This window comes from Aethalodelphis obliquidens, unplaced genomic scaffold (assembly GCF_003676395.1).
Source record: "Aethalodelphis obliquidens isolate GAN/ISIS:26980383/991018 unplaced genomic scaffold, ASM367639v1 scaffold37, whole genome shotgun sequence".
NCBI classification, from domain to species: domain Eukaryota; kingdom Metazoa; phylum Chordata; class Mammalia; order Artiodactyla; family Delphinidae; genus Aethalodelphis; species Aethalodelphis obliquidens.
The window spans coordinates 727,131-752,839 of NW_020837981.1; the positions used below are offsets into that span (position 1 = coordinate 727,131).

At 56.6% G+C, this 25,709-nt stretch overlaps 1 protein-coding gene across 7 annotated transcripts in view; it reads right to left on the bottom strand.

The window, feature by feature from the left end:
• The window catches only part of LDB3 (LIM domain binding 3), a 57,496-nt gene that overhangs the window by 21,809 nt on the left and 9,978 nt on the right, over window positions 1-25,709 (bottom strand). The window contains exons 3-8 of one of the 7 annotated variants that reach the window (XM_027129681.1): window positions 25,332-25,407; window positions 19,756-19,778; window positions 18,472-18,675; window positions 13,723-13,892; window positions 13,207-13,243; window positions 6,439-7,225 (exon numbers count right to left, since the gene is read on the bottom strand). In XM_027129681.1, the coding sequence (XP_026985482.1) occupies window positions 7,129-7,225; window positions 13,207-13,243; window positions 13,723-13,892; window positions 18,472-18,675; window positions 19,756-19,778; window positions 25,332-25,407 (607 nt within the window). In that variant the 3' untranslated portion in view covers window positions 6,439-7,128. Of the gene's footprint in view, window positions 1-746; window positions 930-6,438; window positions 7,226-13,206; window positions 13,244-13,722; window positions 13,893-18,471; window positions 18,676-19,755; window positions 19,779-23,578; window positions 23,947-25,331; window positions 25,408-25,709 lie in introns of those variants that run through there. The other 6 variants (XM_027129679.1, XM_027129675.1, XM_027129678.1 and 3 more) reach the window with 6 other exon arrangements.

A 25,709-nucleotide genomic window follows, 5' to 3' on the forward strand; every position in this document is an offset into this window, starting at 1 on the left:
CTCCCCACACCCTTCAACACACCCTTCAACACACCCCTCCCCCGACTTGCCTGAGTACCCATGAGGGCAAGCAGGGATGCAGTAACCTGCAATACTTGAGAGCATATTATGTGCTAGGTGTTTTATGTACACTTTTTCTATCCTGACCTTATAAAATAGGCTTTGCATTAATGCCTTAGCAGATGAGGAAACTGAGGTTCAGAGGAGTTACATCACTTTCTGAAGGTTAGAGACAGTAAGTGGTAGAGCAGAGATGTAAATCCCACTCCATCAGGTGCCTCTGGAGTTAGCATGCTTCTCCATCAAAAGAAGGCAAGGTAGTTGCTAAATATCTGCCCAAATCTGACCCGCATTCAGTGGGTTACCGCAGCCTCCTCCACGGAGGCCTCCTTGATTTCCTTTCTTTCTCTGTAATCCCAGCTCCAGGAACACGGACTTTCCACACAGTCTCCCTTCGTTATTTAACTTTGTATGTGTGTGTGTGACTTTCACCTTTCTCCCTAGAGCATGTGCCCCTGGGGCAGGGTGACACGTCCCAGTGAGCTTCCCTGAAATGCACCTCCAGTTTCCCCTTCTCTCTCAGCACCAAGCAGTGCAGAGCCTTGGCGTCCCCAGGGCCCTGGGGTCCTAACCACTTTGGATGGACCTTTCTGAGGGCCCAACACAGCTGCCAACAGATGGACCCGGGGGAGGCCTTTCCTGCCTCCCTTCCCCGCAGTCAGGGCTGGCACCTGTGGGCCAGTTACCTTGGACTGTCCTCAGGGCTTGAGGCAGGGGCTGCAGCAGAGGCGGTGGCAGCGTGGGCAGCGGCTGTGGCCAGGGGTGGCGAGGCTGCGCTGGGAGAGGCAGCAGCAGGCGGCTGGGCAGAAGCGGGCAGCAGCGGGGTGGTGGCCTGGCTGGTGCACACTGGAGCATGCTCAATGGGGGTGCTGATGAGGCGGACCGAGAAAGACAACAGGTCAAGGACGCCCCTCTGCTGGGGGGCGGTGGCTGCAGAAGAGGCAGGCTGGGCGGAAGGTACCAGCCTTACTGCCAACAGAGCAGGATCTTCCAGAAGTCCTGTCCCCAGGCTCAGGGAAAGAATACCCCCACCCAGGACCCCAAGACGGAAGGGCTCAGACCACAGGGAGATCACAGTAACGTCAAAAATATTTTCAAGCCTAGTGAGATTCCCCTGCCTCCCATTTTTGTGTACTTCCTAATTTGTCTTTCTCAACGTGTACTATAAAAACAGTGCGGTCAAAAAGTAGTCTAAATTATCAACCAAGGTTTCTCGCCCATCCTGTTTTCCTTTCTTTCACCCTTCCTCATTTAGTCAGAGGCACGCTTTGCCTTTGAGAAGGGATGATATAATGAAAAAAGCAGAGGTAAGGTATTTTGTTGTCAAGGGCTTAAGCTCTGAAGTTGTGATAGCCTGGGCTTTAGGTTGCGAAGCACTCAGGGCACTGATGATACATTTGGAAGATGGGTGAAAGCTACCATGCCGGACAGATCAAGGTCATCTGGACCAGAAAGGGGGCAACGTGGCGTGAGGGATTCGAGAATAGAGGCAGCTGTGCCCGTTTTCTGGGCAAACCCTGGGGAAGTGGCAGGACGCCAGGGTCCCCTATGCCTAGGCCCATGGTGAAGGGGCAGGCAGGCCTGAGGCAGCCCAAAGACCTGTAGGCCATCCTGTGGCCTGGGGGTTGTAGACAGTTTCCCACACACCTGAGAGTGACACTGACGTGGCCCTGAGCGCCTGCACATCTGAAAGTCCCTGTACTTGGGAACATGAGAGGTGACTGCTCTGCCAGTGTGGACCAGTGTGACCAGACGGATGGAGATACCCCAGCAGATGCCAGCACAGGTAGACCATGATCAAGGACTAGGTGCCCAGACTCCCCACCCCACCCTCCTTGGCATTCTGCAAGCCCCTCTTTCCCAAAACCACCCCAGACAAGAGGAACATCAGAGCCTGGGTCGATGAGATTAGATTTCGGCCACCTGTGAAATGAGGGAGGGAATAAAAATTAAATTATAGGAAAGCAAAGAAATGTACATGGGTTGTTGGACTAAGATATGTCTGTACTTGTTACAATGGCAACAGGATACTGCAACTCCTATAGGTGGAAATGATTTTCCTTATGCTATGAAATTCAATTATTGACCTCCTACTATGCGCCAGGCCTATGTCTTTAATTCTCACAAAAACCCTCTGGTGTGGGTATTATCAATTCTTTTTAATAAGTGAAGGAATGGAGACTGAGAGAATTGAATTGCTCGAGCTCCTAGAACTTTCCGGCAGTGACAGCAGGCTCTGACTGAGGCATGTGGATTTGAAGCCTTACCTAGTACCTCAAGGGGTCCCTCATACAGGAACAAAGAACCTTCTTCATGCAATCAGTTAAATAGAATCTTTCCCCAACAAAAGGCTCTATTCTTATTTGAAATAATTAGAATAATCCTCTTCCCTCTCTGAGTGCTTACCATATGCCAGGCCTTGCCCTAAACAGCTGTATAAGCGGCACCCCATTACTCCATTTGATCCTTTCAACCTCACTGGGCGATTGGTATCAAGATCCTCATTTTACAGATGAGGAACCTGAGGTCCAGAAAGATTGAATCTCTGCTAAAACATCACATTGCTACCAACTGGCAGAGATAGGCGTGATCGCTAACCACTATACCACTTCTCAGACTTTAATATGCAGGCAAATTGCCTGGGAGTCTTGTTAAAAGGCAGCTTCTGGCCCAGTAGGTATGGGGTGGGGCTGAGAGTCTACATTTCTGACAAGCTTTCAGGTGATGCTGATGCTGCTGGTCTGTGGACCACACTTTGAGTACCAAGGTACTACAAAGGTCTGTCCCAGGTAGGGATCCCAGGGGGCCATGAGCTATTGACCAAAGCGTCACGACGTGCTCTCCTCCATCCAGTGAAGTGTATGGTAGAGAAAGGCATGAAATAGCACGAGAGGGTCAGGGAAGAAGAGGACTGGAGAAGAGGCAAGGCTGAGCTGACTGCCTCAGGGGAGGGCGCACCATTCTTCTCTGTGACTGCATAGGAAGCATCCAGGCTGGACAAGGGCAGTGGCCATGCCCTGTCCAGCTCTTTCCCAGCTTAGTGGTTCAGAGAGGAAGCCTTGGACAGCCCAGCTCTTAGGCCTGTGGTGGTACCCAGCCCTGGCCCTTCCATGAGTCACTTCCTCACCCTTCATGAAAGAACCTGGCTTCTGGAAGCCATGCCTGTGAAGCGGCCGCCTCAGAGAAACAGTTGCAGGTCCTGACACCACACTGCTGAACTGGCTGCTCAGAGCCCCGTGGCATGGACATGTATGGCCTGGGAAGGCTCCGCCTGATAGAGGACACCCCTCTCCTTTATCTGTTTCTCCCTGACACGGCCACGTGCTTCCAGTGGGCTTCTGGGAATCGAGGACAGCAGTGATGAAAATACCCAGGCTGGGGAAAGTATTCTGCAGGGCAAATAGGAAACTGGCTTTGCCTGTCCCCTGTGCTCCAATTCCCTGTCAGACCAGCTTACCTGCGGCTCTCCCCAGGCATAGCTCCATGTGAACCCTGGATTCTGTGGGGTGAAGTTGGGGCTGGATATGACCCTAGGAAAACTCATCATCTACCACAGGGCAGGACCAAGGACATGCACGTGAGCCTGCTGCTTGGGGCTCTGGCTGAGGGGCATCCTATCTAGGACCACTGTCTGCAGACACCAAGCAACCAGGGCCTCGAGGAGGTAGGAGTGGCATTGAAGAGCATCCTGAAGGATCTTGGGTTCTTTTCCAGGTCAGTTCCTGCCTGAAGTTCCCTGAGCCCCCAGAAACCCCAAGGAGGGGGGGGGGTGTCTCAGAAAGCAAGCACTGCAGAGAACTTGCTAGACCCTGGCTTCAGTCCTAAAGACAGTACCCGTCAGATCACCCCAGCCTGGTCTAGGACTCTATAGCTGCCTCCTGCCTTGGTCATAATTCACCTTAAACATCTAAGCAAAAAACAACCCAACCCAACTATATTGACTGCTGGTGGCTGCATGGGGAGGGTGTGGCCAAAGGAGAAACACAGCCTGGCTCCAGTCCCCTTTTCAGCCCATCCCTCTACCCAGCTGGCATCCGGGTGCAGTGTGCTAACCCTGCACCCTGCTCTGTTGTGGTAGCCTTTGGTTATGCTCTTACTGATGACAATGGTACTAGGTATGGAAAGGATAGGGATGGTGTTGATGGTGGTGGTGCTGGGCCTGGGGGTTTGTAGTCATTGGGCTCAGGCTGGAAATGTTGACGATGGTGGAGGTGCTGTGACTGATGGTTCTGGGCGCGGTTTGCCATTACTGGGGTGATGATGGAGAATGGAATATGAACATCTCTGTTGATTGGATGATGATAGAATGCCAGTCAAGTGGTTGGTCTTGAAATTGTTCATGCTGCCACCTGCCTACCTAGCATTCCACCTTGCAGCCTGATGACTACTGCTCAGGGCAGCCCTGACCATGTCACTCTGCAGCTGGGCTGTTGCCCTGCATGACTCCAGGGGCCACACTGACACTGTAGTCTAGGTGATGACACCCCTCAAGAACTGTGCAGTCCGCAACGATCCCCACAGGCTGTAGTGTGACTGGTGCCCTGCAGCTTTCACTCGTTCCACATTGTGTTGGAATACAGTCAAAACCCAGAGCCTGGCATTTCAGCTCCAGACCGCTACTAACCATAACATCCTCTGCACGCCCTCCATTCCAGCCAAAATGATTAAGTCAGGTTTCTGGGACACTGACCCAGCACCTCTGCTCTGTCTGCTTAGAGTACCTGTGCAGCCTTCCATAACTGCACATGCCCCACTCCTAACTGTTCCCGAAGATCAAACACACAGACCCCTTCTTCCAGGAAGCCTTCTCTGATCCTCCAGTCGGAGGAGCGCCCCCTGTCTCTGGACCTCACATGATCAGCCTTGCATTACGGTCAGCCACAATCACATCAGCTCTTTCTGATTCCTTCTGTACCTACAGCAGCTAGGCACAGTGCCTTGACTAATGCCCAAGGACACAGAATGCTGAATGAGGACATCTCTCCCATTTACTCCAGAGGGCTTTACACAGATCCCTGGCCTGGGGCCACCCAAGGTGCTGCATGCAGTGGCCTGGGGTCACTGGGGAGGCACCAGGCAGGCTGGAAAGCAAACCATCAGGTGGATCCAGGAGGGCTCTGACAGGCCGGGGGGATGGGGACGGGGGATGGGGAGGCCACCAGCTCTGATGGATTGGCTCAGGTCCTCTGCCAGCCTTAGGACACCCACTACCTGGGGCCTCTCTCTGTCTGGCAGCCCCCAACCCCCAACCTACCCTTGGCCTCGGAAGTCCTCAGTAAAAGGTCAGCTAAGTATGAGTGTGCTCCAGGATGCCTAGATGCAGGCAGAAGCACCACCACCCTCCCCCCACCTCCCCAGTTGATCCCCTAGCCAGCCTGCCTCGCCTGGTCTTCGCCTTGGCCCTGGAGTCAGACTGCTAGAGGCAGGAAGAGACGGGAGGCCAAGGTGGAACAGGTTGGTGGGGGGCTTTGGGGAGCATCTCAAGGTGGTAGGCAGGACAGAACAGTCTCCCTGGCCAGCTCTTCTAGACCGGATTGCCAAGGTCCCCAGGGTGAGAAAGAGAGCCTGTGCCCAGGCAGCGGGGGTGGGCACGAGACTGTGGCCCAGTCTAGCCCCAGGGGTGGTGAGGGAGCCCTGAGGGATGGGCCTCAGCACCTGTCATTATTTGCCAAGTGCCAACGATCTCATGTTCTCAGCTTGTGGTTCCGCCAGTCAGGGGTGAGGCTGATGGGCAGACGGGTGGGTGGGGAGGACATAAGCCTGCCAGCCCGGCCCTTCCCAAATGCTCAGGACCAGGACAAGGCCATAGGTGTGTGGAGGCCAGGAGCAAGGGCCTTCCCCTCCTTCCTGCCACCTGAGCAAGTCTCCACCAGGCATACCTCCCAGCTCCTCTCCCCTGAGCCGGGGCCCAGCCCACGGGGGACCCCCAGCATTTCCCCTGTGAGCCGCTCCTTAGTTCAGGTGTGTCTCCCTCCTGGACCAGGGCTGAGCGTGAGCAGTGCCTTCCCGGGCCAGGGGCTGTGGCACGCTTTCTGATGGGAGGGGGGGGTAGCTCGGCCTGCTGGCTGTGGCTGGGTATGGGAGGAGAGCCGCGGGCATTCCGATCCCGCTCCTCTGTCCACGCACACGCTACCCCGAAGGAGGCTAAGGCTGCCCACCAGCCCGCAGCACAGATTCTCACCTGCCGTCCTCTCTGTCTGCGCCCTGCAGCCCTGGGCAGGGCCCTAGGGGCAGGAAAACAGTGGTGGGCAGAGCTCACCAGGTCCCAGCCCTGGCGGGCACTGCCCCTGCACCTCTTCTGTAGGTACCTATCCTCTCCCCGTCTCAGACCTGCCCCCTTTGGTGACATGCACACAGGCACAGCAGGACTGGGGCTGGTTTGGTTCATTTCAAATCCTCTTTATTTCAGAATGAGCATGCTTATATGTACAGGAGAGAGAACTAGGGAGCAGCACACACAGCACAGAGAGGAGAACACTTGCTCCAATCTCACCATGACCAGGAAGGGCCTCTACCTCATCCACCCTGGGGCCTCCTCTTCCTCTATAGGGAGCCCTGTCCTGGGCTGCCTGGGCTCCAGAGGGCACAAAGGAGTGAGGGGGGCCGGGGAATTGGCCTCTTCTCAGGACCCTGATCTATGGGCAGCTTGTTCCAGGATGGCACTAGGCCAGGCTGCCCCTCCCAGGAGCTGAGGTTGGTGGGAAATGGACCAGTGACACATTCTGTTTCCCTTGGTTCTGGGGTGTTCTGCCAGCAAACCCCATCACGTTCTCTCTGATCTACAGGAAGGTCCTGTACAGGGGAGCAGACGCTTGGGCTATCTGGGGGGTGGTGAGGGTTGCACTGAAGGGTGGGAGTAGAGTGGGTGCAGTGCTGCGTGGGGCTGGGCCTCGGCCATCAGCTCTAGGGCGGGCAGAGAGCACAACTGCTGCAGGTGACTAGCGAAGGTGCCCCCCAGCACAGCTATACATTCTCAAGCATCACCGTGGGGCTCACATGCCAGATCTGTGTGGGGGGAAGGAGGGAGGGGGTCCGGCCTGAGAGGGGTGAGGGGCTCCAGACAGCCTTTTAGCTTTTAACATTAAGGATTTGGGCTGAAAGGCCATGGTGCCAGTTGCGCAATTTGGCAAAACGTGGGCTGTTACGTTCCGTTTCAAACCTTTCCCTGTGGCACAAAGAGAGAAACAGAGAGACAGAGACAGAGAGAGAGAAAGGAAGAAAGAAAGGGGTTAGGGGGTGTGTCCGCCATCACCCTGTCTGAGAGCCGGGGCAGAGGGCATGGGAGGGAGGAAGGGATTCAGCTTGGAGAAGCTTTGCCACCCAGGGGGTACTTTCCAGGGGGTCAGGCAGAGTCGCAAGGACCAGGACGGAGGGACAGATGTTCCCGACTTGAGTGAGCCGTGCAGAAGGGGCCTGGCTGAAGAGTCTGAGGGCAGGCTGGGCAAATGGGGGGGTCTCTGGGTTCTCCCTGGCCCATGTGGTTAGAGCTGGGCAGGGCTGCTTTGGCTGTGGGCTCTCAGGACTGAACCCCATAGGCAGGTGAGCCTTGCATGGTCTCTGTCCCCTAGCTGGGCATCAAGAAGGAAGAACGCCTGTCCCCGTGATGAGGCTTGGTGAGCAGACCTGCCATCTCCCTGTGCTGCCCCAGTCTCTCCCAACTCTTTTCTGTCCCCAGAGAGAAGCCTTCAAACACCACTGACTGCCCCGCCCACCTAGGGCTGAGCATAGCCAGGCACACACGTGCAAATGCATACTCACAAGGCCGCTGGCACACATACTGAGGGCCAGGACTTCCCACCAGCAGGGCCTCTGGGGCTCAGCCCACAGCCTGCTCAGCTGAGGGCATAGGACAAAGCAGGTAAGGAACAGCCAGAAATGGAGAAATGGAGGAGACAGTGTGCCTGGGAAAGGCCAGGGCCGCAGATGCCAGAACCCTAGATCCTCCAGGCCAGAGGGGCCTCTAACATCCCCCAGAACAGAGGTGCCAATTGGTGGCCCAGGGGCCACATCTAGCCACAAACGCAGTGTGTTTAACCTGGACAGTTTTGAAAACTCATTTAAAAAATTAATTGCTATATCCAGATGATGGAATACTACTTGGCAATAAAAAGACATGCATGAACCATTGGTACACTCCAAAACTTGGATGAACCCCCAGAGAATTAGGCGGACTGAAAAAGCCCATCCCATACAGTCTCAGGCTGTACGATTCCATTTGCATAACATCCTTGAAATGACAAAATTATAGAAACAGAGAACGGATAACGGGTTAGTGGCTGCTGTGGGTTAAGGACAGGGCGTGCACAGTAGAGAGGTGGGTGTGGCCCAGGGCAACATGGGGGGATCCCGAGGTGATGGAAGTATTCTGCATTCGACTGTATCAGTGTCAACACCCTGGTAGGGATATATCGTACTATCGTTTTGCCAAGACGCTACCAGTGGGGGTAAAGGCTACACAGGATCTCTCTGTATTATTTCTTATAACTACATGCCAATCTGCAATTGTCTCAAGATGAATAGTTTAACCAATGAATCGCCAGCATGTAAAGATCAGGAAGATCGGCTTTAGGTCTTTAAAAGTCAGAGGATGGGGCAATGCTGGTCTTACGTTTCCGTATGGTAACAGTCCTGTGTCCCCACGTGTACACCTGGCCACCTTCCCACATCTGTATTACCTGACAGACTCTCCCCTATACCTTAAGTCCTGCATATGGGTCTCTGTGTAAGAGCCTGTTTGACAAGAGGGGCCCCCTGCTAACATATTTGAAAACCACTGGTCCAAACTTGCCTAATACCAAGAAGAAGCCAAGGCCCAAACACATCACATGGATAGCCTAAAGCCACACGGAAACTCAGAGGCAGAACCACGATCTAAGTGCCAGGCATCCCCTGCTACTGCCTCTCCTAGGTTGGGGAGAAGGGGCAATGACAGCAGAAGCCCAGGCCCTGCGGCGGAGCCCACATACCCCTGCAGACAGCACCACAGGCGGCAACAATGGACCAGCCCATAGAGACCACCCAGGACACAGACGCGGCCAGTTTGCCCAGCCAGGCCCAAGACTTTTTCATCAATGCTCAGTGACAGGGTCAGGAACAGTCCTGGAGAATCGGCGAGGGTAGTGAGTCTGCTCTGCTTGGAGCGGTTGGGAAATTCACAGCTAGCCAAAGAGAGAAGAAGAGGGAGGACGAGAAGAGACGGGAAGAGATTGGAGAGCGGGTGAAAGAGAAAGGGAGGGAGGTCCCAGGACAAAAAGGAGGGCTCAGGTGACACCCGGGTGTGTCCTGGTCTCTCCAGTTGTGAATTTTGAACTTGCTAGGCTGGCAGAACACCGAAGACTGAAAATCCACGAAACTCTCGCTACCAGCCCTGAGCTGCGCCAGCACCAGGAGAGTCTGCCCGTGAGCCGGGACAGAGCTGAGCGTGCACGGGGAAGAAGGAGGACACTGACATGCCCAGGGAGGCTGCAGCAGGAGGAGGGGGAAACCAGTGAGTCCTGGTGCTCTGTTAGAAGTGGGGGTGGGGTGGAGAGGAAACAGAACCTTGGACGGTGGCACGTCGGAGAAGGGACTTCAGAGGGTGTTTGCATTGTTTGCAGACGCACTGTTGTACAACGCAACCCTCACCTTCAACTCCTCTGGGAACTGGTCACTAAAATCAACATTTTTCTTAATGCTTGGGGACCAGGAAGAGATGCGGAGGTCTTTACTGAGGGGAGCATTTATGTAGACACAGAGACTGAACGTGTAGACAGCGGCACCACAAGGTGGGGACCAGGAGATGCCTGAGTTACACACCGGGGCCCTCCAGGATGGCTACGCCCAAGCAGTGGGATCCAGATGCCTTGCAGATTCAAGCCCTGCCTAGGATGAAGCTAGGCTTGCCTGTATTCCCACCCCTGTCAGGGCTGCCCAACGTGGACCCAACCTTCTGAGCCATCCGGAAGTCAGACAGAAGCTGTGGTGACCTCTCTGAGATTAGAGGCTCAGCTTTGGATGGGGCTCTGCTACTTCAGATGAAGGCTGGGAGCCATCTTGTACCCATGTTGAACCTGGCAGTATGCTGGTGTTTAAGCCCACCCGGACAGTTTGCTGAGGTGCTGGGTCTTTCCTGGGAGGTGAGCCAAGTCTGCAGCTGATGCCTGGACTGTTCAGGGCCTCCCCTGCCTCCCTTGTAAAGATAGAGTCCCTGGAGATTAGGCCAGCAGGTGGGCACTAGAGCCTCGGAGGGAAGCTACTTGCTACCAGATACAGAGACAGCGTCACAGTGCCGGGAGCCAGGGCCAGAGACGAGAGGAGGGGAGGTCAGGGCAGGGCTCTGAGCTGCTCTGGGACTCTGCGGGGGCAGGCCTCGGAGGTGGAGCAGTGACAGATGAGGGGCAAGTTTGCAGGGTCCTCTAACTTGCAGATTACTACTGCCCTTGAGGCCACCAGTGCCCTTCCTGGTACAGAACACCTGGCATCCCTGCCAGCTTTTCCAGGACACAGCAACAGGGAGGAAAAAGCACCCCAGCAGATGTATAAGCCTGTATAGGCTGCCACAGTGCCCAGGTTGCTGGGCACTGGGTTTGGCAAACTCAGGCTGTGCCGGAGTGAGCTACCTGGAAGCGGGGTGCAGTGAAGCTTCTCTGGGGAGGTGCAGCCTTCGTGAGAGACCCTCAGATTCCCCACTGCGAGTCAGGCTAAACTGGGAGGGGGAAAGGCAGAGGCCGTGTCTGTCCTCAGCCAACAAGATGGATCTGGGGGTGCAGATTCCAACTTGGAGGGGGAACAGATATCAGTGGGGCTCAGATCCCCAGGGAGCAAGATGCCTAACCAGCCTGGACCCAGGGCGGGGGTAAGTGTGTTCCCTTCTGCTCAGATGGCCACTCGGATGAGTCTGTGACCTCACCCGTGACCAGTGGTCAGTTACTACTTCAGGCATTAATCACAAACAGAACTGAACCACTGTACCCACTGGACCCCCCGCCTCTCACTTCTGGGCCACAGGCTGCTTGGGATTCAGGGAAATAAAAACACCTACCTTCCTCCTGTGGCCGTGGAAAGAATGGGCATTTTAGGGGAGGCCCTGAAGACAGCCTTCCAGAAATTAAAGTCAGAAAAAAAGGAGAAGGGCAGCAGGCTTAGGCCCCTCCAGTCCTGGGCAGAAGGCTTGCTGGTTGCCTCAGAGCCTACACTGCAGGGCCAGAGACCCCAGAGGGAGGGGCTGACAGTGGCACAGGGCCTTGGGGGGGCAGGGGGTGGGGGCTGCTTTCTCAGGATGGGGGCCTGAACTGAGGGAGGGAGCAGGCTAGAGTTTCTTCTTGGCACCCCCTTTCCAGCTCTCCCTCCAGCAAAACCCTGCAGGGGCTGAGGGAGAGACTCCAAGACCTGCAGCAGAGTTCTCAAGAGCCCCTGCCTTCTGCTGGGATCTGAATGGAGCTAGTGGGCAGTTAGGCCCCAGGGAGAAAGGGCCTACAGGACCAGGCCGAACAAGCCCCAAGAGATGCTTCTGAAAGGAGGGAAGGGGAAGGCCAACGCCAAGGCCTGCAGACCACCCTTGATACTGCCTTTTGTGTTCTCACTCAATAACTTCACAGAGCCTGCAAATATTCCAGGGAAAATACGAAAGACAAAGGTTCCTTGTAAGTTACCTCCACCAGTACCCTTCCACCTTCTAAACAGTGTCCGGTTACTGAGATGCAACCTTAGATTGACGGGTGGGAGAAACATAAAGTAACCAGAAGGACTGAGAGGGGGTGACGGCGGCTGGAAAAAAAGTGCAGGTCCCTGCTGGTTTCCTGATGGAAGGGACCTGGAGATTTCTAAGCGGTTTGCTGTGGGGTATGTACTGTAAAGCCCTCCATCAAATCTTCAGTAAAGACTACATTGCCCACTGGAGCACCTCTGTGAGTGGCTCCGAAGAGGAGGTGAGACAAACACAGAAATGGCGCAGGAGCAGAGGAGCACAGGATGGGGAGAGCCGACAGCTTAGTCACGCCTCCAATAGCTCCGTACTACCATTTGCACTAAATCAAACACCATCGCATTTCAGGCTTTTTACAGACACACTGCAGGCACCGACAGGTTAAGAACCACCACTGGAACCGCATGCCACTATTAGCAGGCCAGGGAGAACCACACTTCAGGACCGGATGCCCCAGCCAAAGAGTGGGAGCAACTTCAGCTGGCAGAAATAGGGGTTCGAAAAGAAACTCCACATCAACTCAAGCTGACCCCAGAGTCCCACTCTCCACACAGTCCTGTGGCCACTACACACTGGTTAGCAAGAACAGAAAGCTTGGCCCAGGGTGGAAAGGCACCTCTGGGCCCCAGCCCCTCACACGGAGGCCACCACAGGATGTGCTGGCCCAAGGCAGACTCTCCCAGGAAGGACATGCAGATGACACATTTGCTTCCAGAAGTGTAAGCACAATCACACCGGGCCTCATGCCTCCCCATGGAAGGCCCTAGCGGGTTCCAATGGGTTCCAGGGCAGTGTGCTCCCATCATGCACAGGGCCATGAGCACCTGACAGGCCAAAGGTGTCAGGCCAGTGGCTGGGGCCTCAGGCCTGCCACCATCGGGGAGACCATACTCAGAGACACCTAGCCCTGCACAAGCCACTCCTCATACCCAGGGCTTTGCTTCCTTGCAGCAGCTGTGGTGCTTTGAGCAATTTGTGGAACTGATACCTCAACATGGGTCTGGAGAGTTGAGTCCAAGGGTCAGTCACCCCCGCCCAGCACGGCCCTCTGCGTGCCTGCTTCCCAGTGCCTACCCTTCAGACTCACAGGGGACAGGCCCTGAGATGAGTGGGCAGGCCAGGCAGCCTGCCCGGTGCCTCACAGGGAGAGATGCCCTCATTCTCAACAGCCCAGCAAAGGCCAAAGCAGCCCTGCCCGCTGCCCAGGGACAGAGCCGGGAGAGCCCAGAGTCCTCGTTCGTGCAGCCCGGGCCCAGGGGATAGAGACTCAGCTCCAGACACCCACCTCACTGACCCGGGATGCACGCCCCAAGCCAGCATCTGCCGGAGCCCTTCAGGGGTTGGGAATTTCCAAGTGCATTAACTTGAGACGTTCCTTCCATGAGTCGTTTGACCTAGGGGCTGCCCTGGGAGGGAGGGGATTAGAACGGGCAAGGCCACAGAGCCTGAGTCCAGGCACTTACCTTGACCTTCGCAAAGCTTCTTCATCAGGGTCTTGCACTGTGGGTAGAAGTTGCAGGTCAGGAGGAATCACAGGCAACATCAGAAAGAAAAGCTACTAGAGCTCGGTGGGCACGGAGTCCCCACCCATGATGGGACAGTTATTGCTCCCTACCTGTGACCTCTGGGCACAGGGCAGGGGGAGAAAGGGGGCACGAGAGGAAGAGGCGCAGGTGGGAGGGAGTAGCCAGAGGTGTGCAAAGTCCTGCAAAGTCCTCTCATCCCAATCCGGAAAGCACCACAGCCAGTCCGCTGCCCACCGCTGGAGTCCAGGAGCCGAGCAGCAGGCTGATGTCACTGTGCCTGCCCCAGGGACCCAGCAGGGGCGCAGCAGGCTGCTAACTATCTATCGAGGCCAGCTCATCTTCAAGGGTGGGGGGCTCGACTCCCCGGCTTCCGTGGGACTGTGGAGTAGGGCCCAGGACCCTCGCTGGCCCTTCATCGTCGCCCCTTCCTGCCACCCCACAGCCCTCCCTTACTATATTCTGTCCCCGTCATCTGGGCCAGGATGCGGAAGGAGCGAGACTGCAGGCTGGAGGAGCGGCGGGCCCAGTCGTCAGCCTCGTCTTCCGGCTTGTTCTGGTTCTTAATCACAGCCTGATACACGGGAGAGGTGCTGTCTACGGTGAGGTCTTTGACAGGAAGGCTCCTGAAATGCAGAGAGAGGCCATGGGCAAGGGCAGGGCTGGAACCCTGCCCCCGACCTCTGCGCCTCCCCCTGGCGCACCCCCCCATGCATGTGGGTAACCCCTACTTGTCTAGATCCACCACGCCCTTATTGCAGGTCAAGCCTGCAATAAGGGCTTGACCTGGGTCCTCAGTGCTCAGGGTGGTCACAGCGAGACAGTGAATTCCGGTCACGGAGGGTCAGGAGGCTCAGACCCTCCTGCCAGTACCCCCCACCCCCCAGGCTAACGCTAGACACAGGCCTGAAGACACCCGCCCCCAGGAGCTGTATCTCCTTTAAGGAAACAAGAGGCAGAAGAGGTCTTCTGGAAGTAATTTCAACCTCCCTGAGCAGGTCCTGCGTTTGGGGCTGGGTGAGGACAGGCCATTTGGGGGGCTCAGAGGCTTCCTCACGGTCAGTCCCTTGGCCTCCTCAAAGCTTGGGATCCAAACAGGGAGCCACCAATGTCATGACTGCCCTGGAGGAGGACTGTGGGCTCCCACTCTGCAAAGACAGGGAAGCTCGGTGAGGAGGCAGCTGGAGAAACAAGGCAATCAGGCCCCTACAGCCTGGCATCACCCACAGACAGCGCAGTTTCCCGCCCGAGGGAACTGGGCGTAGAGCTGCAGGGAGGGGCACTCGTCCTCTGCCCCAGGGCAGCACAGCTTTTTGAGGGGGACCTGGTGACCTTCCCTTAGACTCCCAAGGTCTGGCACACGGTAGGTGCTCAAAACGTAGTTGAATGAACAAATCCTAGATCAGAATCAGAAGGGACCCCAGAGCCCCTTGAGTCCAGGGTCTCTCAGCCCAGATCAGACTTCAGGGCAAGATACATTAAAAGCTTATGGATGGCCATTCATCCCAACCAGGGAGGGCTGGGTAATCTAGGCTGCCCAGCCGGCCCTCTCAGCAGTCAGGGTGGGCTCAGGAGAAGCTCACAGCAATAACAGCATGTCTCCCCAGCCTGTGGACCGGTGGCCCAGCCATCTCCTCTTACACATGCCAAAACTGAGGTCCAGAGAGGCTAGCCGACTAGCTCCAGGTTACGTCATGTAGGGGCCCCACTGAGTTAGAACCCAGGCTTCCCAGCTCCCAGCTCAGTGTCCTTTCCATCAGACCCTCTGCAGTGACAGGGCTCAGGAAGGCCACTTATGCCCACTGGGGACTTGCACACCCCAGATGTTCCACATCTGGAGACATGGCCCAGCACAGACACTCCCCCTGTCCAGCATCGCCCTGCCTGCTGCTATGACTGCCTCTACCTGCCCTTGCTCCCTCGAGGGCTGGCTAGCTGGAGAGGGGACCTCCCCAGTGCCCCTGTCTTCTACCCTCTCTGCAAGGAGCTGGACAGAAGAATTGGCCTAGTCTCCCAGGATTGGTCCCCTAAGTCAGCTCAGGGTGGGCTATGAGAGCAGAGGTGGAGAAAGGTGATGGAAGGTGACTGACCAAGGTTGGGTGGAGCTACCCCTACTTTTCTCAAGGCTCTGCCCTGGCCTGGAAAGCTACAGGTCTGTCAGCCTGTGGTTGGGATCAGACAGGGAAGACCAGGGAGTGGAGGAGAAGCTGGGATCTCGCTGGAGAGGTCATTTCTGGCATAGGGAGGAGTCTTAAGGGGTCCTGAGACAGATGGAAGGCACTGGCTGCCACTTCCCTGGAACATGCCCTTGACGTGCTCCCTGCTCCTTCCACATCTCCAAGGGCTCAAGAAAGTGAACCCCAGGAGTGAGTCCCTTGGGAGTCACATTGTCGGCTTCCCTTCCCACAATGCTGTGCAAAGACCAGGGACTTGTGGTGCTGCCGCAACAGACACTGGGAACCAGACGAAGCAACTGCTGTGCCTTTTGAGAATCTGGGGCTCAGGAAGAATACCTACAGAGAGGGGATAGAACAGGCCCTCCAGTTCTGGGACCCTGGGTCCGAGGCCACTCTCTGGAGCCACTCCAGCATGAACTTCTTGCCAACAAAAACACTCCAAGATCCCCGCAACATCAAGATCACCGGTGGGCATTTACTCCACTGTACACTGCCCCCAAGTCTGACTAATCTTTCGCCTCTTATGGGTGGTCCTGGCAGGCGCTGGGTCCTCCAGATCCATCTTCCATGAGGATTTGGGGGATGGCCTCCAACAGACCCCCTTAGCATCCTCTCCCTGAATAATGGCCCCATGTGGATTCTGACATTAAGATCTCCGCTGTCCCAGTGCAGACAAGAAAGGCTGGGGGGAGCCCCTGCAAAGCACAGCAAGGAGAACACGGGATACACCCCCAGCCAGTGTGGTGTCATTACTCTGATTTCTATGTCCATAGTGACATTATTTGGGGGAAAACCCCAAAAGACAAGCACTTGCCTGTAGAGGCCGCGGGGCATGTCATTTACCTGTGAGGTGGGTGTGAGGAGGAACGTGGACAGAACCACTGTCCTCAGGCACATCCCACCAAACCCACACACCATCCCGCAACCAGACAGACGGACGACGGAACAGATACTGTGGGGTCTACTTACGCCAGTGGTGACGCCCTGCCATGCAGAGGAAAACCCAGCAGTGAGTGCATGTCCATCATGGGAGGGCGGGGGGAGGCGCATACACAAGGGAGCAGGGTTAGGATCAGAAATGAGTTATGGGGGAGTGGGGTGGATAAAGGAGGAAGAGAGAGAGAGACAAAAAGAAAACTGTCAGTGAGGAAGGAATCATGGAAATTAACAGCAGAAATGGAACACCTCATGGCAGACAAGGGCAGCTTTTACCCACTGGCACCACGACAGCATCAACCCAGCAGGGCTGAGTTAGAAGGAAAAGGAAGAATGTTGCTTCCCAGGCACGCAAGGGAGGGGAAAAGGATGGGAGGGGAGGGGAAAGGAAGGAGAAGCCTAGATTAGATTAACAGTGCATCATGTTAAAAAAATATATCATGGGCGACCTAGAGGTAAAACCAAATGATTTGTAGTCTTTTTCCCAAGGTGCAGAAAACATAAAGTTAGTGAACAGCAGTTCTTCCATTATCTTCCACTGTGCTTCCCTTTGGCCAATGCTACCGCTTTTAAGAGCACACCAAGGACACACGTGGCAAACAAATGTTAACAGGAAATCCCCGTTAAACTCTTTGGCTTAATCGGGCAGCCCTGCCTTCCTGGGTACACATGAGCAACAGTTATGTTTTTAAACTTGCATGGTCATATTTTCTGCTTGGAACGATGGGATTAAGTAAGTCAACCCTGCCCAGAGAATTCCGCAAAGAACTGCAGACCTGAGCCTGGCGGGTTTGACTCACGGCTCCAGGGCAAGCAACCATCCACCCCCTGGTGGCCCGAAGGAAGTACTGCGCGCCTGAGAGGGCCAGGCTCCTTTTAACCAGGAGCGCCAGTAAGTCCACACCACGTTCCATCCTTTGGCCTCTGGAACCTGCACTTTATAACCTGCACACTCGTCATGGCCACAAGGGTTGGGCTCTACAAAGGCCAAACGCTATAGGAGTTCTCCGGGACTTTTGAACGCCTCTATCCCTCTTACAACATCTGTTTTTCCTAGTTTTGGAAAAAAGGACAACCATCATTTTAAGATTTCTTGCCTTCGATTGCTGGAGATCCTGACTCAGGGATAAGATGTTACCACAGAGATAATCAGTTCTGAAAGTCAATACTAACAGTATTTCCAAGTAGAATACAGTAAGGGACTCTGCGTGTGTGTGTGTGTGTGTGTGTGTGTGTGTGTGTGTGTGAAAGGAAGGAAGAGACACACAGAAACAGAAAAAGAGACAGAGAGATAGAGACAGAAAGAGAGACATACACAGTAAGAAAGAAATACAGAGAAGAAACAGACTAAGAGAAACAGAGACAGAAAGAAATTCTGAAAGAGGGAGAGAGGTCCACATTAATGTTTGTACTATTACCCATTTCATCCACAAATGATTTTCAGCCAACTCTTTCCCTACTCAGCCCTCAAGTTCTTCAACCATTGCTACCAAGCAAAGTCAGGAACCAAGGACGTCCTAAGTCCCACCGCCCTGAGGCTGGGCTTCCCTGGGGCAAACAGGAGGAGGCGAGTGCTGGGTGCCCCCCGGCTCTGTGGCGGGGCTGACTGTCAACAGCACTGTGGATGGCTGGTCCGGAGGCCCCTTCCCAAACAAGAAACCCACTCATGAACCTGAATTGCCCTCATCATTGGAAGAACACAGCAACTTCCCCCCAAAGAATGGCTTAGCTGTGAGAAGCTGAGGTATCCAGAATGTGACCCTGGTTAACAGGATTCCAGAAGTCTCTTTCTAAACCAGCCCCCTCATGGAGCCTGGGAAAATGCAGAGGCTGTGAAAAGCACATGCTGCATTTCTCCACCCTTCTCCTAAAGCTGACCATGAGATTGACTCTGAAGAGAGAACACCACGTTCTGGGAGGCCCGGGCGAAGGCTGGCTCTCCTGCAAGGGCTGTACCCTGGGAGGATCAAGACGATGGAGGACAGCTGGTCCCGATGCCCAAAGTCTCCGATGGCGCCCAGTGGCCCGGTGCCCTCCTCGGTGATGACGAGGCGGAGGCATCGAGCGCCAGTGGAGGAGGGGAGGCGCTTACCCACTGAAGTCACTGCCCTGGGCCTGGGCCTGCCCGGCGATGGCGTCCATGATGGCGTCCTGGGAGTACATGCTGATGGGCGTGTTGTACTGCGCGTGGATGATGGTGGCCTTGCCGCCCAGCCCCTTCACCTCGATGGGCTTGTGGGTCGACAGGGCCGAGTCCTTCAGGGCGCTGGGGTTGAAGCGTTCCTGGTAGTCGGCGCTGGGGGAGGGGAGCATGGAGCAGGGGAGCGAGGGAGGGGGGTGGAAGGAGAGAAGGGGCAACAGGTGGTGTTACACGGTTCAAGGTGAGGGCTGGTGGTGTAGGGTGTGGAGAGAGACCTCCCTAAGCCTGATCCCAGGAAGGCTACCCAACTCCCCCCAACCGACGTGGGCGGGCTGGGTCTGGTCGGGAAAATCCTCTCACCCTCCCCAGAGCCCTTTGCGGAAGGTTCTTCTTGCCCGTCTCCGCTTTCCCAGATCCCTGGAGGCCCCGGCTCAGCCTGAGCTACCGCCCAGGGTCAGCAGGGGGCGCCAGGCATTGAAAGCTCTCTCACCACACCCGCAGGGAAGCAGAAACGGAAGGGGGTGCGGAGTGGCGGTTGGGATTAGGAGACAGGAGCTGGGCCACGCGTGAGAGGCAGCGGCAGCCCAAGCGGAGTCCAGAACGTCCAAAGGCAAAAAGCAGCCCCAGTGGGCACCCGCAGGGATTCTGAGCTTGGTTCCTCCACGAAGGGACTCATCCTGGGTGGCCCGGGGCTCTGCTCCGCCAGACTCTTCAGTGCCTGTGCTTCTTCCTCGGAGCAGGGCTTGGGTTCTCAGGCGCCCCCACCCCCATGTCCAACTTGCTGGGTGGCCCACCAGCTTCTACCCATGGAGGCTTTTCCCTTCAACAGTCAAGCGTGCTCCCCAGGCAAAGACAAGGTCAGGTACAGCCCTTCTGAGTGGTCCGGCCGGGCTACAAATGTCTTCAGGCTCTCCCAGAACCGGCGTCAGCACGCGCTCCACCCACCGCCCACCGGAGCCAGCCTGCGGTCTAAGCAGCTGCAGCAGCTAATTGGGAACACGGTGGTCCGGGGCATCTGCCGGAGCCCCAGCGCCCCTCCCCACTGCCTCCACTCCATACTCGCAGCTCCACACACATGCAGGCTCACTCAGGGACACAAATGCACCCCCATTCACGCATGCACATACACGTACACATGCCGCTGACACAGACGCACGCTGCCCAGTCCCCCAGACACGCGGTCGCATGCTGGGATATGCAGGCAAGCACACACACGTGCTTTCCTTTGATACTAACTTGGCTGGAGAGTTGGCTACCACCTGGGGGTGGGGGAGAGAAAAAGCAAAGAAAACAGGGCTATCAGAGTGAGGGTCCTGCCAGAGGGTTTGAGCGTAGGGACCTAGGGATGGTCCTCAGACTGGCCATAGTGGAGGCAGAGGCAGCCCAGACTGGCACTGGGTGAGGAGAGTGCAGAGTGAGGAGGGGGAAGAGCTCAGAGTCCCGATCACAGCCGCTCAGTTTGGGTCAGAGATGCCAGCTGCAGCATAGGTCCACAGTACCTGAAGCTTTGCCAGGGAGAAAGGTTTTTTTGTCCATCTTCATAGGCGCTCATTTACCATATACATGAATGTCCTACATACACCTTGTCTGTAGACCCCGGCGAGGAAGCTGGAGATGGAGACCGGACTAGTGATGGCTGCTCCAGGAACGGCCAAGGCCCCAGGTGCCTCCTGGCCAGATAGTAGCTCTGGACTTACCCTTGTTTAATGGGGGACAGCTCCAGGAGTTCTGTTCCCTGAGCAGGAGTTGCAGTGGTACTGGGGTTTGTGTGCAGTGGGGTTTCACACAGCCCCGGGAGCATGCTCTCTTTCCCAGAGGAGGGTCAGGCAGCCCTGGACACTCCTCCCGGGGCACAGTAATAAGGGGTCTGTGCAGTTCCCAGTAACTGCCCTTAAAGTCCCTGTGGATGGGCAGTGAGGCAGGATGGAGGAGTGAGGAGGCTTGGGAGAAGTGCAGGTCCTGTATCGCAGGAAAACCGCCGGACAAGGCAGCCCAGCTTGGACCCTACAAGAGGGACCCCACCCTTATCTGAGAGCCAGCCTCCTGGAGTATCGTCTCCTTGAGGGAGGCATTGCCTGCGTTATGTTTCTTTAAATGCAAATTCCTTGCAGTGGCAGACCCTTGTCAGAAACCTGAGGGGAGGAGAGTGCAGAAAGTGGTGTCCCTTTCCCCACACCCTGCCACATTCCCATATCTGACCACTCTGGGCTCTGGCTGGGAGAGCCTGGGCCTCAGCTGGCCTGGCCCTGGTCACCCCTTGGCCATGACCCTGGGGATCCAGACCAAAACCAGGGAGACCCCCCATCCCCACCCCCACCAGTCCCAGGCGGCCCAACTCCGTCTCAGGGCTGATAAAATTCCCTCTGTCCTCCCAGGCTCAAAATAGCTGTAAGTGGAGCTATGTTAGGAAAGGACCATCACAGATCTCCAATTCCTTCTCCATTTTTGGCCAGTGCTGACAACCGCAGGATCAGCTCTTGCCCGGACCAGCCCAATGCCCCCTGTAGAGGGCAGTGCTGGCCTCAGGGGCTGCCTATGCCCTTCCCTGCCTAGGTAGCCAGCTCCTTCTTTGGCATTGATTCCTGCCCCCTGCTTAGCTTCTGCCTGAGGACCCAGAGGCTGAGATGCCTGCAACAGACAGAACTCAGAGAGGGGCAGCCAGGTCTTGGGGAGAATGAGACAAAGATGTAAAAACGCCCCGGGGGCCCTCGCACCAACTGGCCTGAGGGACACTGCCCTTCAGTACCAGCCCCAGAGAGGACAAGGATCAGGGGGTGCAGGCCCGGCTGTTCTTTTGCCCCCTCTGTTCCTCTCCACTCCTCCCAAGGGCATACGATCTGCCAAGGGATCCCCTTGAAGCTCCCCAGAGAGAGAGTCTGGGAAGGAGCTTCCTTTTGCAGCCAGACAGGACAGAGTTCAAATCCTGACCCTACCTCTTCCTAGAGCTGTGACTCTGGACAAGTTACCCACCTGTCTTAGCCTCAGTCCCCTCCTTCATAATACCGAGAGGGTGGTGCCCTCCACAGACTGTACAGAATCCTGAGTGTAAAGCCCTCAGCATGGGTTAAGTGTGTGATGAACACACACGGGGAGTAGCATTTGCCAACCCTGTCTCCTGTGAGGCGGCGGCCTCAGCCCTCGGCTAGCCCAGGTCAGAGGCTCTGCCCTTCCTGCTGGGACCGCAGCATCAGCCTTCACTCTGAATGAAGCACGCACCACATTCCCTCCCTAGCCCGTCTTCCCTTTGAAGAAACTGTTGGACCCTGCTGCTCTGAGTGTCAAGTAATAATCTAACACTTGTCAGGTTCTGAGCAGCCCTTGTGCCAGTGGGAGGGCTTGTCGGGAGTCGGGAGAAACGGGGGTGGGACAGGCAGGTAGGTCCCTGGCTCCATGCAGGGAGAAGTCAGACTGACCTGAGTGCCAGTCCTATCTACCACTCGTTAACTGTGTGACCTTGGGCAAATTACTTGCTCTCTCTGGGTTTCTATTTCCCAGCTATAAAATGAGGGAATGGTGCCCCCCTCCGAAGTTGCTGAGAGAGTTGTGTTAGATAAAGCATGTGGATTGTTAACTTGCCCCCAGCCTCTACGGAGGCCTCCGTGAGGGAAGACCTTACCCTCACTGCAGGTGGGCCCCATGGAAGTCCAGGTCCACCAGAGCATGACCTCCCTGCTGGGGGCCGGCCCAAAGAGAACCAGGAAGAGCTATCAGCCCACCCAAGGCAGGAGAAAGAGTCCATTTCTACTCTGTCTTTCCCTGAGCTTTCTGGCAGAAGCCCCTTGCTGGAAAAAGCCTGGGGGTAGAAAGCTTTGCCATCTTGGGCCAGGGAAGCCAGGGTCCAAGTGCTCACACCGTAGAGCGCCCAGCTTCACTCGGGATCCCAGAAAGAGCTATGGGATCTGGGGGAGCTGGGGATCCCCAGGGGAGCAGTGAACGGGCAGAGCACAGATACCATGTGTGGCTAGGTCAAAGGAAGGGTGTGGGCTTGGATCACACCGACCTGGACTGCAATGCTGACTCATCTGCGTACCTGTTGTGTGAGTCCAGGCAGTGATGGCAGGTAGCACGTAGTGAGTGTGCCAGGACAGAGCTCAGCACTATGCACGTGTTATCTCCTTCAATCCTCCCCATAGTCCTGAGATACGGACAGTCTCACGGAAGAGCCCTGAACCCCTAGCCGCTGGGCCATATGCCTTGACTCAGCCTGCTTCGCCTCCAGCCCAGAGACGATTATATCAACTGCATGGGGCTATGGAAGAAGTTACAATGAGATAACAGACCTTCAGGACTTGGAAGCTAATATGTGCTCTGCTGGGAGCCTCCCTCCCCTCAGCCCCTCCACAATGCCCACCCTGGCTCTGGCTCTAGTTCTTTTAACTCCTGTGCTCCAAGAGTACCATGAACTAGACCTCGGGGAGCAGGGGGTGGCCTGCTGTTCTCCTGCAGGGCCCCTTTCTCCTCAGGGTCCTGCTCCCTTGCTTCCCCACCCTAGCCAGGGTCAGTCCTGCCAACCCACTCCCCTCACCCTATTGCCCAGTCTCTCTGTACCCAGCTCAGGTGCTCCCTCCTCCAGGCAGCCTTCCCAGACCACTGCCAGACCTAGAGAACTTGCTCTCCCATCTCTCAGGACTCCCAAAGGGGTGGCAACTAGCCTGTCCCTTTGCCCCAGAGCTCCTGGAGTTATTAGGCTTTGTCCTGTCTTGGTGGGTGACCTGATGTGAAAGTTTTAGGAGTCAGAGTCTCTTGCATTCAGGCCCAGCTTGGCCACTTAGTAGCTGGACAGCTGGACCTCGACTTAACCTTCTCTGAGCCTCAGTTTCCCTCTCTGCAAAATCCGACACATCGCCCCAGGTTGTGTAAAGCAATGATGGGCCCGGCTCATGGCAAATGTCAATAGGATGATTGATTTCACTGCTCTTAGCCTGCACTGCCTCATGGGCTTGGGGCTGGCCAGAATGAGGCCAGTTCCTCGCTCTGACTACCTGACCAGGCCTCTACGAGCACTGAGGACCCAGATGGCCCCTGACCACCAGTGGAGAGCTGTGAGCCCATTACCTACCCTCCTAGGAGTCCAGCACCTGAGGCCTTCCCTCGGAGGCTCATCTGATACAGCTGAGCCATCTCCCTCAGGGTCTCTGCCGAGTACAGGCCAACGGGGTTGTTATACTGCCTTGGCTGGCTCGAACCCCACGGGGCTTTCGGGCTTAGAGAGTCGAGGGCCCCCTCCAGGTTGACCTTGGCCCCCGGGCTGCCCCATGGAGGGCCAGCGTCAGAGGCCTCCGTGTGTGAGGAGAAGACGGAGGTCTGAGAGAAGGAGGAGCTAAGGGTCTGCCCGAGCTCCAGGTTGCCTGGGGTGCCCGGGACGGCCCTCGCCTCGGGGTTGGGGCTGGGTGCTGCCAGGCTGCTGTTCGTGTCCAGAGCAGGGTCCTGGCCCAGGGCAGCACCATGCAGGGGAGAGAGAAGAGAGCAGTTAGAGGCCACGCCCATCCCAGCGCTTCTGCGTGAACCTGAAACAGAGGGGTTAGTGCGAGCGCCTAGCAGCCCACCACCCTGGAGCCTGCAGCCCACTGCACCGAGGTCAGGGTAGGGGGACAGAAAGGACACCTGGAAGAGAAGGGTTTTGTCAAAAAGAGCGGGGTGAAGCTCCTGGCCCTGAAGCTGTCATCCACCTGGACAAAATGCAAAGCCCCACACAGAAAGCTAGGCCAAGCCAGCCTGCCGGCAGGGCTGGAAGAAAGGGAGTGTGGTCTCAGGGAATTGTGGGGAGACCCCTCCATCCTACACCTGTTCCCCCTTCCCCTGAATGGGGGCACCTGGTGAGCACAGCCCTGCCTCCTGCTCTGCTGACCCCACTCTGCAATGTCCCACATGGCCGGTGAGAGGGGGCCTTCTGGGCTGGTGGTAAACAGGCAGAGTAGAGGTGCAGAGGGGAAACTGAGGAAGGAGGGGGGCTGACATTTGCTTCCCTCAGTCTGCCTCTGCAGCTTCTCCCCAACAGCCCTCTGCCCATTTCCTCAATCTGTCACCCACCCCAGACCCCCCGTCATCTTCTTCTTGTCCCCTCTCCCCACCCTGCCCATCACCCACTCTGCCCCACTGGACAGGGAGGGTCAGTATGAGGTCCTGCAAGGAGGGGTGGAGAGTGGTGGGAGTGTGTAGTCCTGTAGGAGCGGTGGGGTAGGCCTCCCATGCTCCGGGTCCCTCAGAGTTGAGCTGCTTAGAGGGAGCTGGGAAGGGGCCTGGTACCTGCTGGCTGCACCAGCACTTCTGAGTGTGGTATAGGAGCGTGCAACTGGGAGGAGAAAGGGAAACAGGAGGGAGAGAGCCTGTGACACAGGAGAAACCCTGAGGGCCAGCAGGCCCCCCACGCCTGGGAGCTCCTCCTGGGGTGACCAGCTCAAACTGGGGCCTCGGCTTTCATGCCACGGTCACCCCCCTCCCCAGTGCCCTCAGGAGGATGTGGGTCAGAGCCTTGTGGGCACTTGTCCCTACTTGGCTGGGAGAATGGGACCTTTCCTGAAAACACCGCTGCCTAAGTGGATTTCCTGTCAGCCCGCCCACGAGGCCCAGGGTGTTGGCTAGGCACCCAGGCGGGCACCCCTACATGCAGCATTTTACGGGGCTTGAACGCTTCTCCCCAGGGGGTCTGCGCCACCTCCCCGGCATCAGCCGAGGCAGGGCAGGGCTGGGGCCGGGCTGATCCCCCCACCTTGCCAGAGTCAGGCCAGCCGAGGGGCAGGCAGGCAGACCAGGGGCTGCACTCTGGGAACCACGGCCCAGAGTGGAGCCTGCCACCCACAGTCAGCACCTACCTTTTGGTGGGGGATCACAGGCAGAGGGGACTGGATCGGGGGCGCTGCCGTGGAGATGAGAATGGGACGCTTTGACCTGGAAAAACCAGAAATGAAGACAGTTGCCATTGGGTCCGGGAGCTCCTGCCTGAGAAGGACTGGAGAGGGGAGAACATCCGGAACCCAGGGAGCCAGGGCAGAGGACCTGGGTGTCCCCTGGGCCTGACCAGCATGGAGACGTCACGGCTCTGGGGTACTTGCAGCCACGGGCCTCTGCTAGGTCTCAGGGAGGCTGCCTGTGCACAGAGGAAGCAGGGAAGACCCTGGCTTCCAGGCCCGGCCGCCCACATACCAGCAGCACCGTTATCCACCCTCTCTGAGGCTCATCTGTAAAGTGAG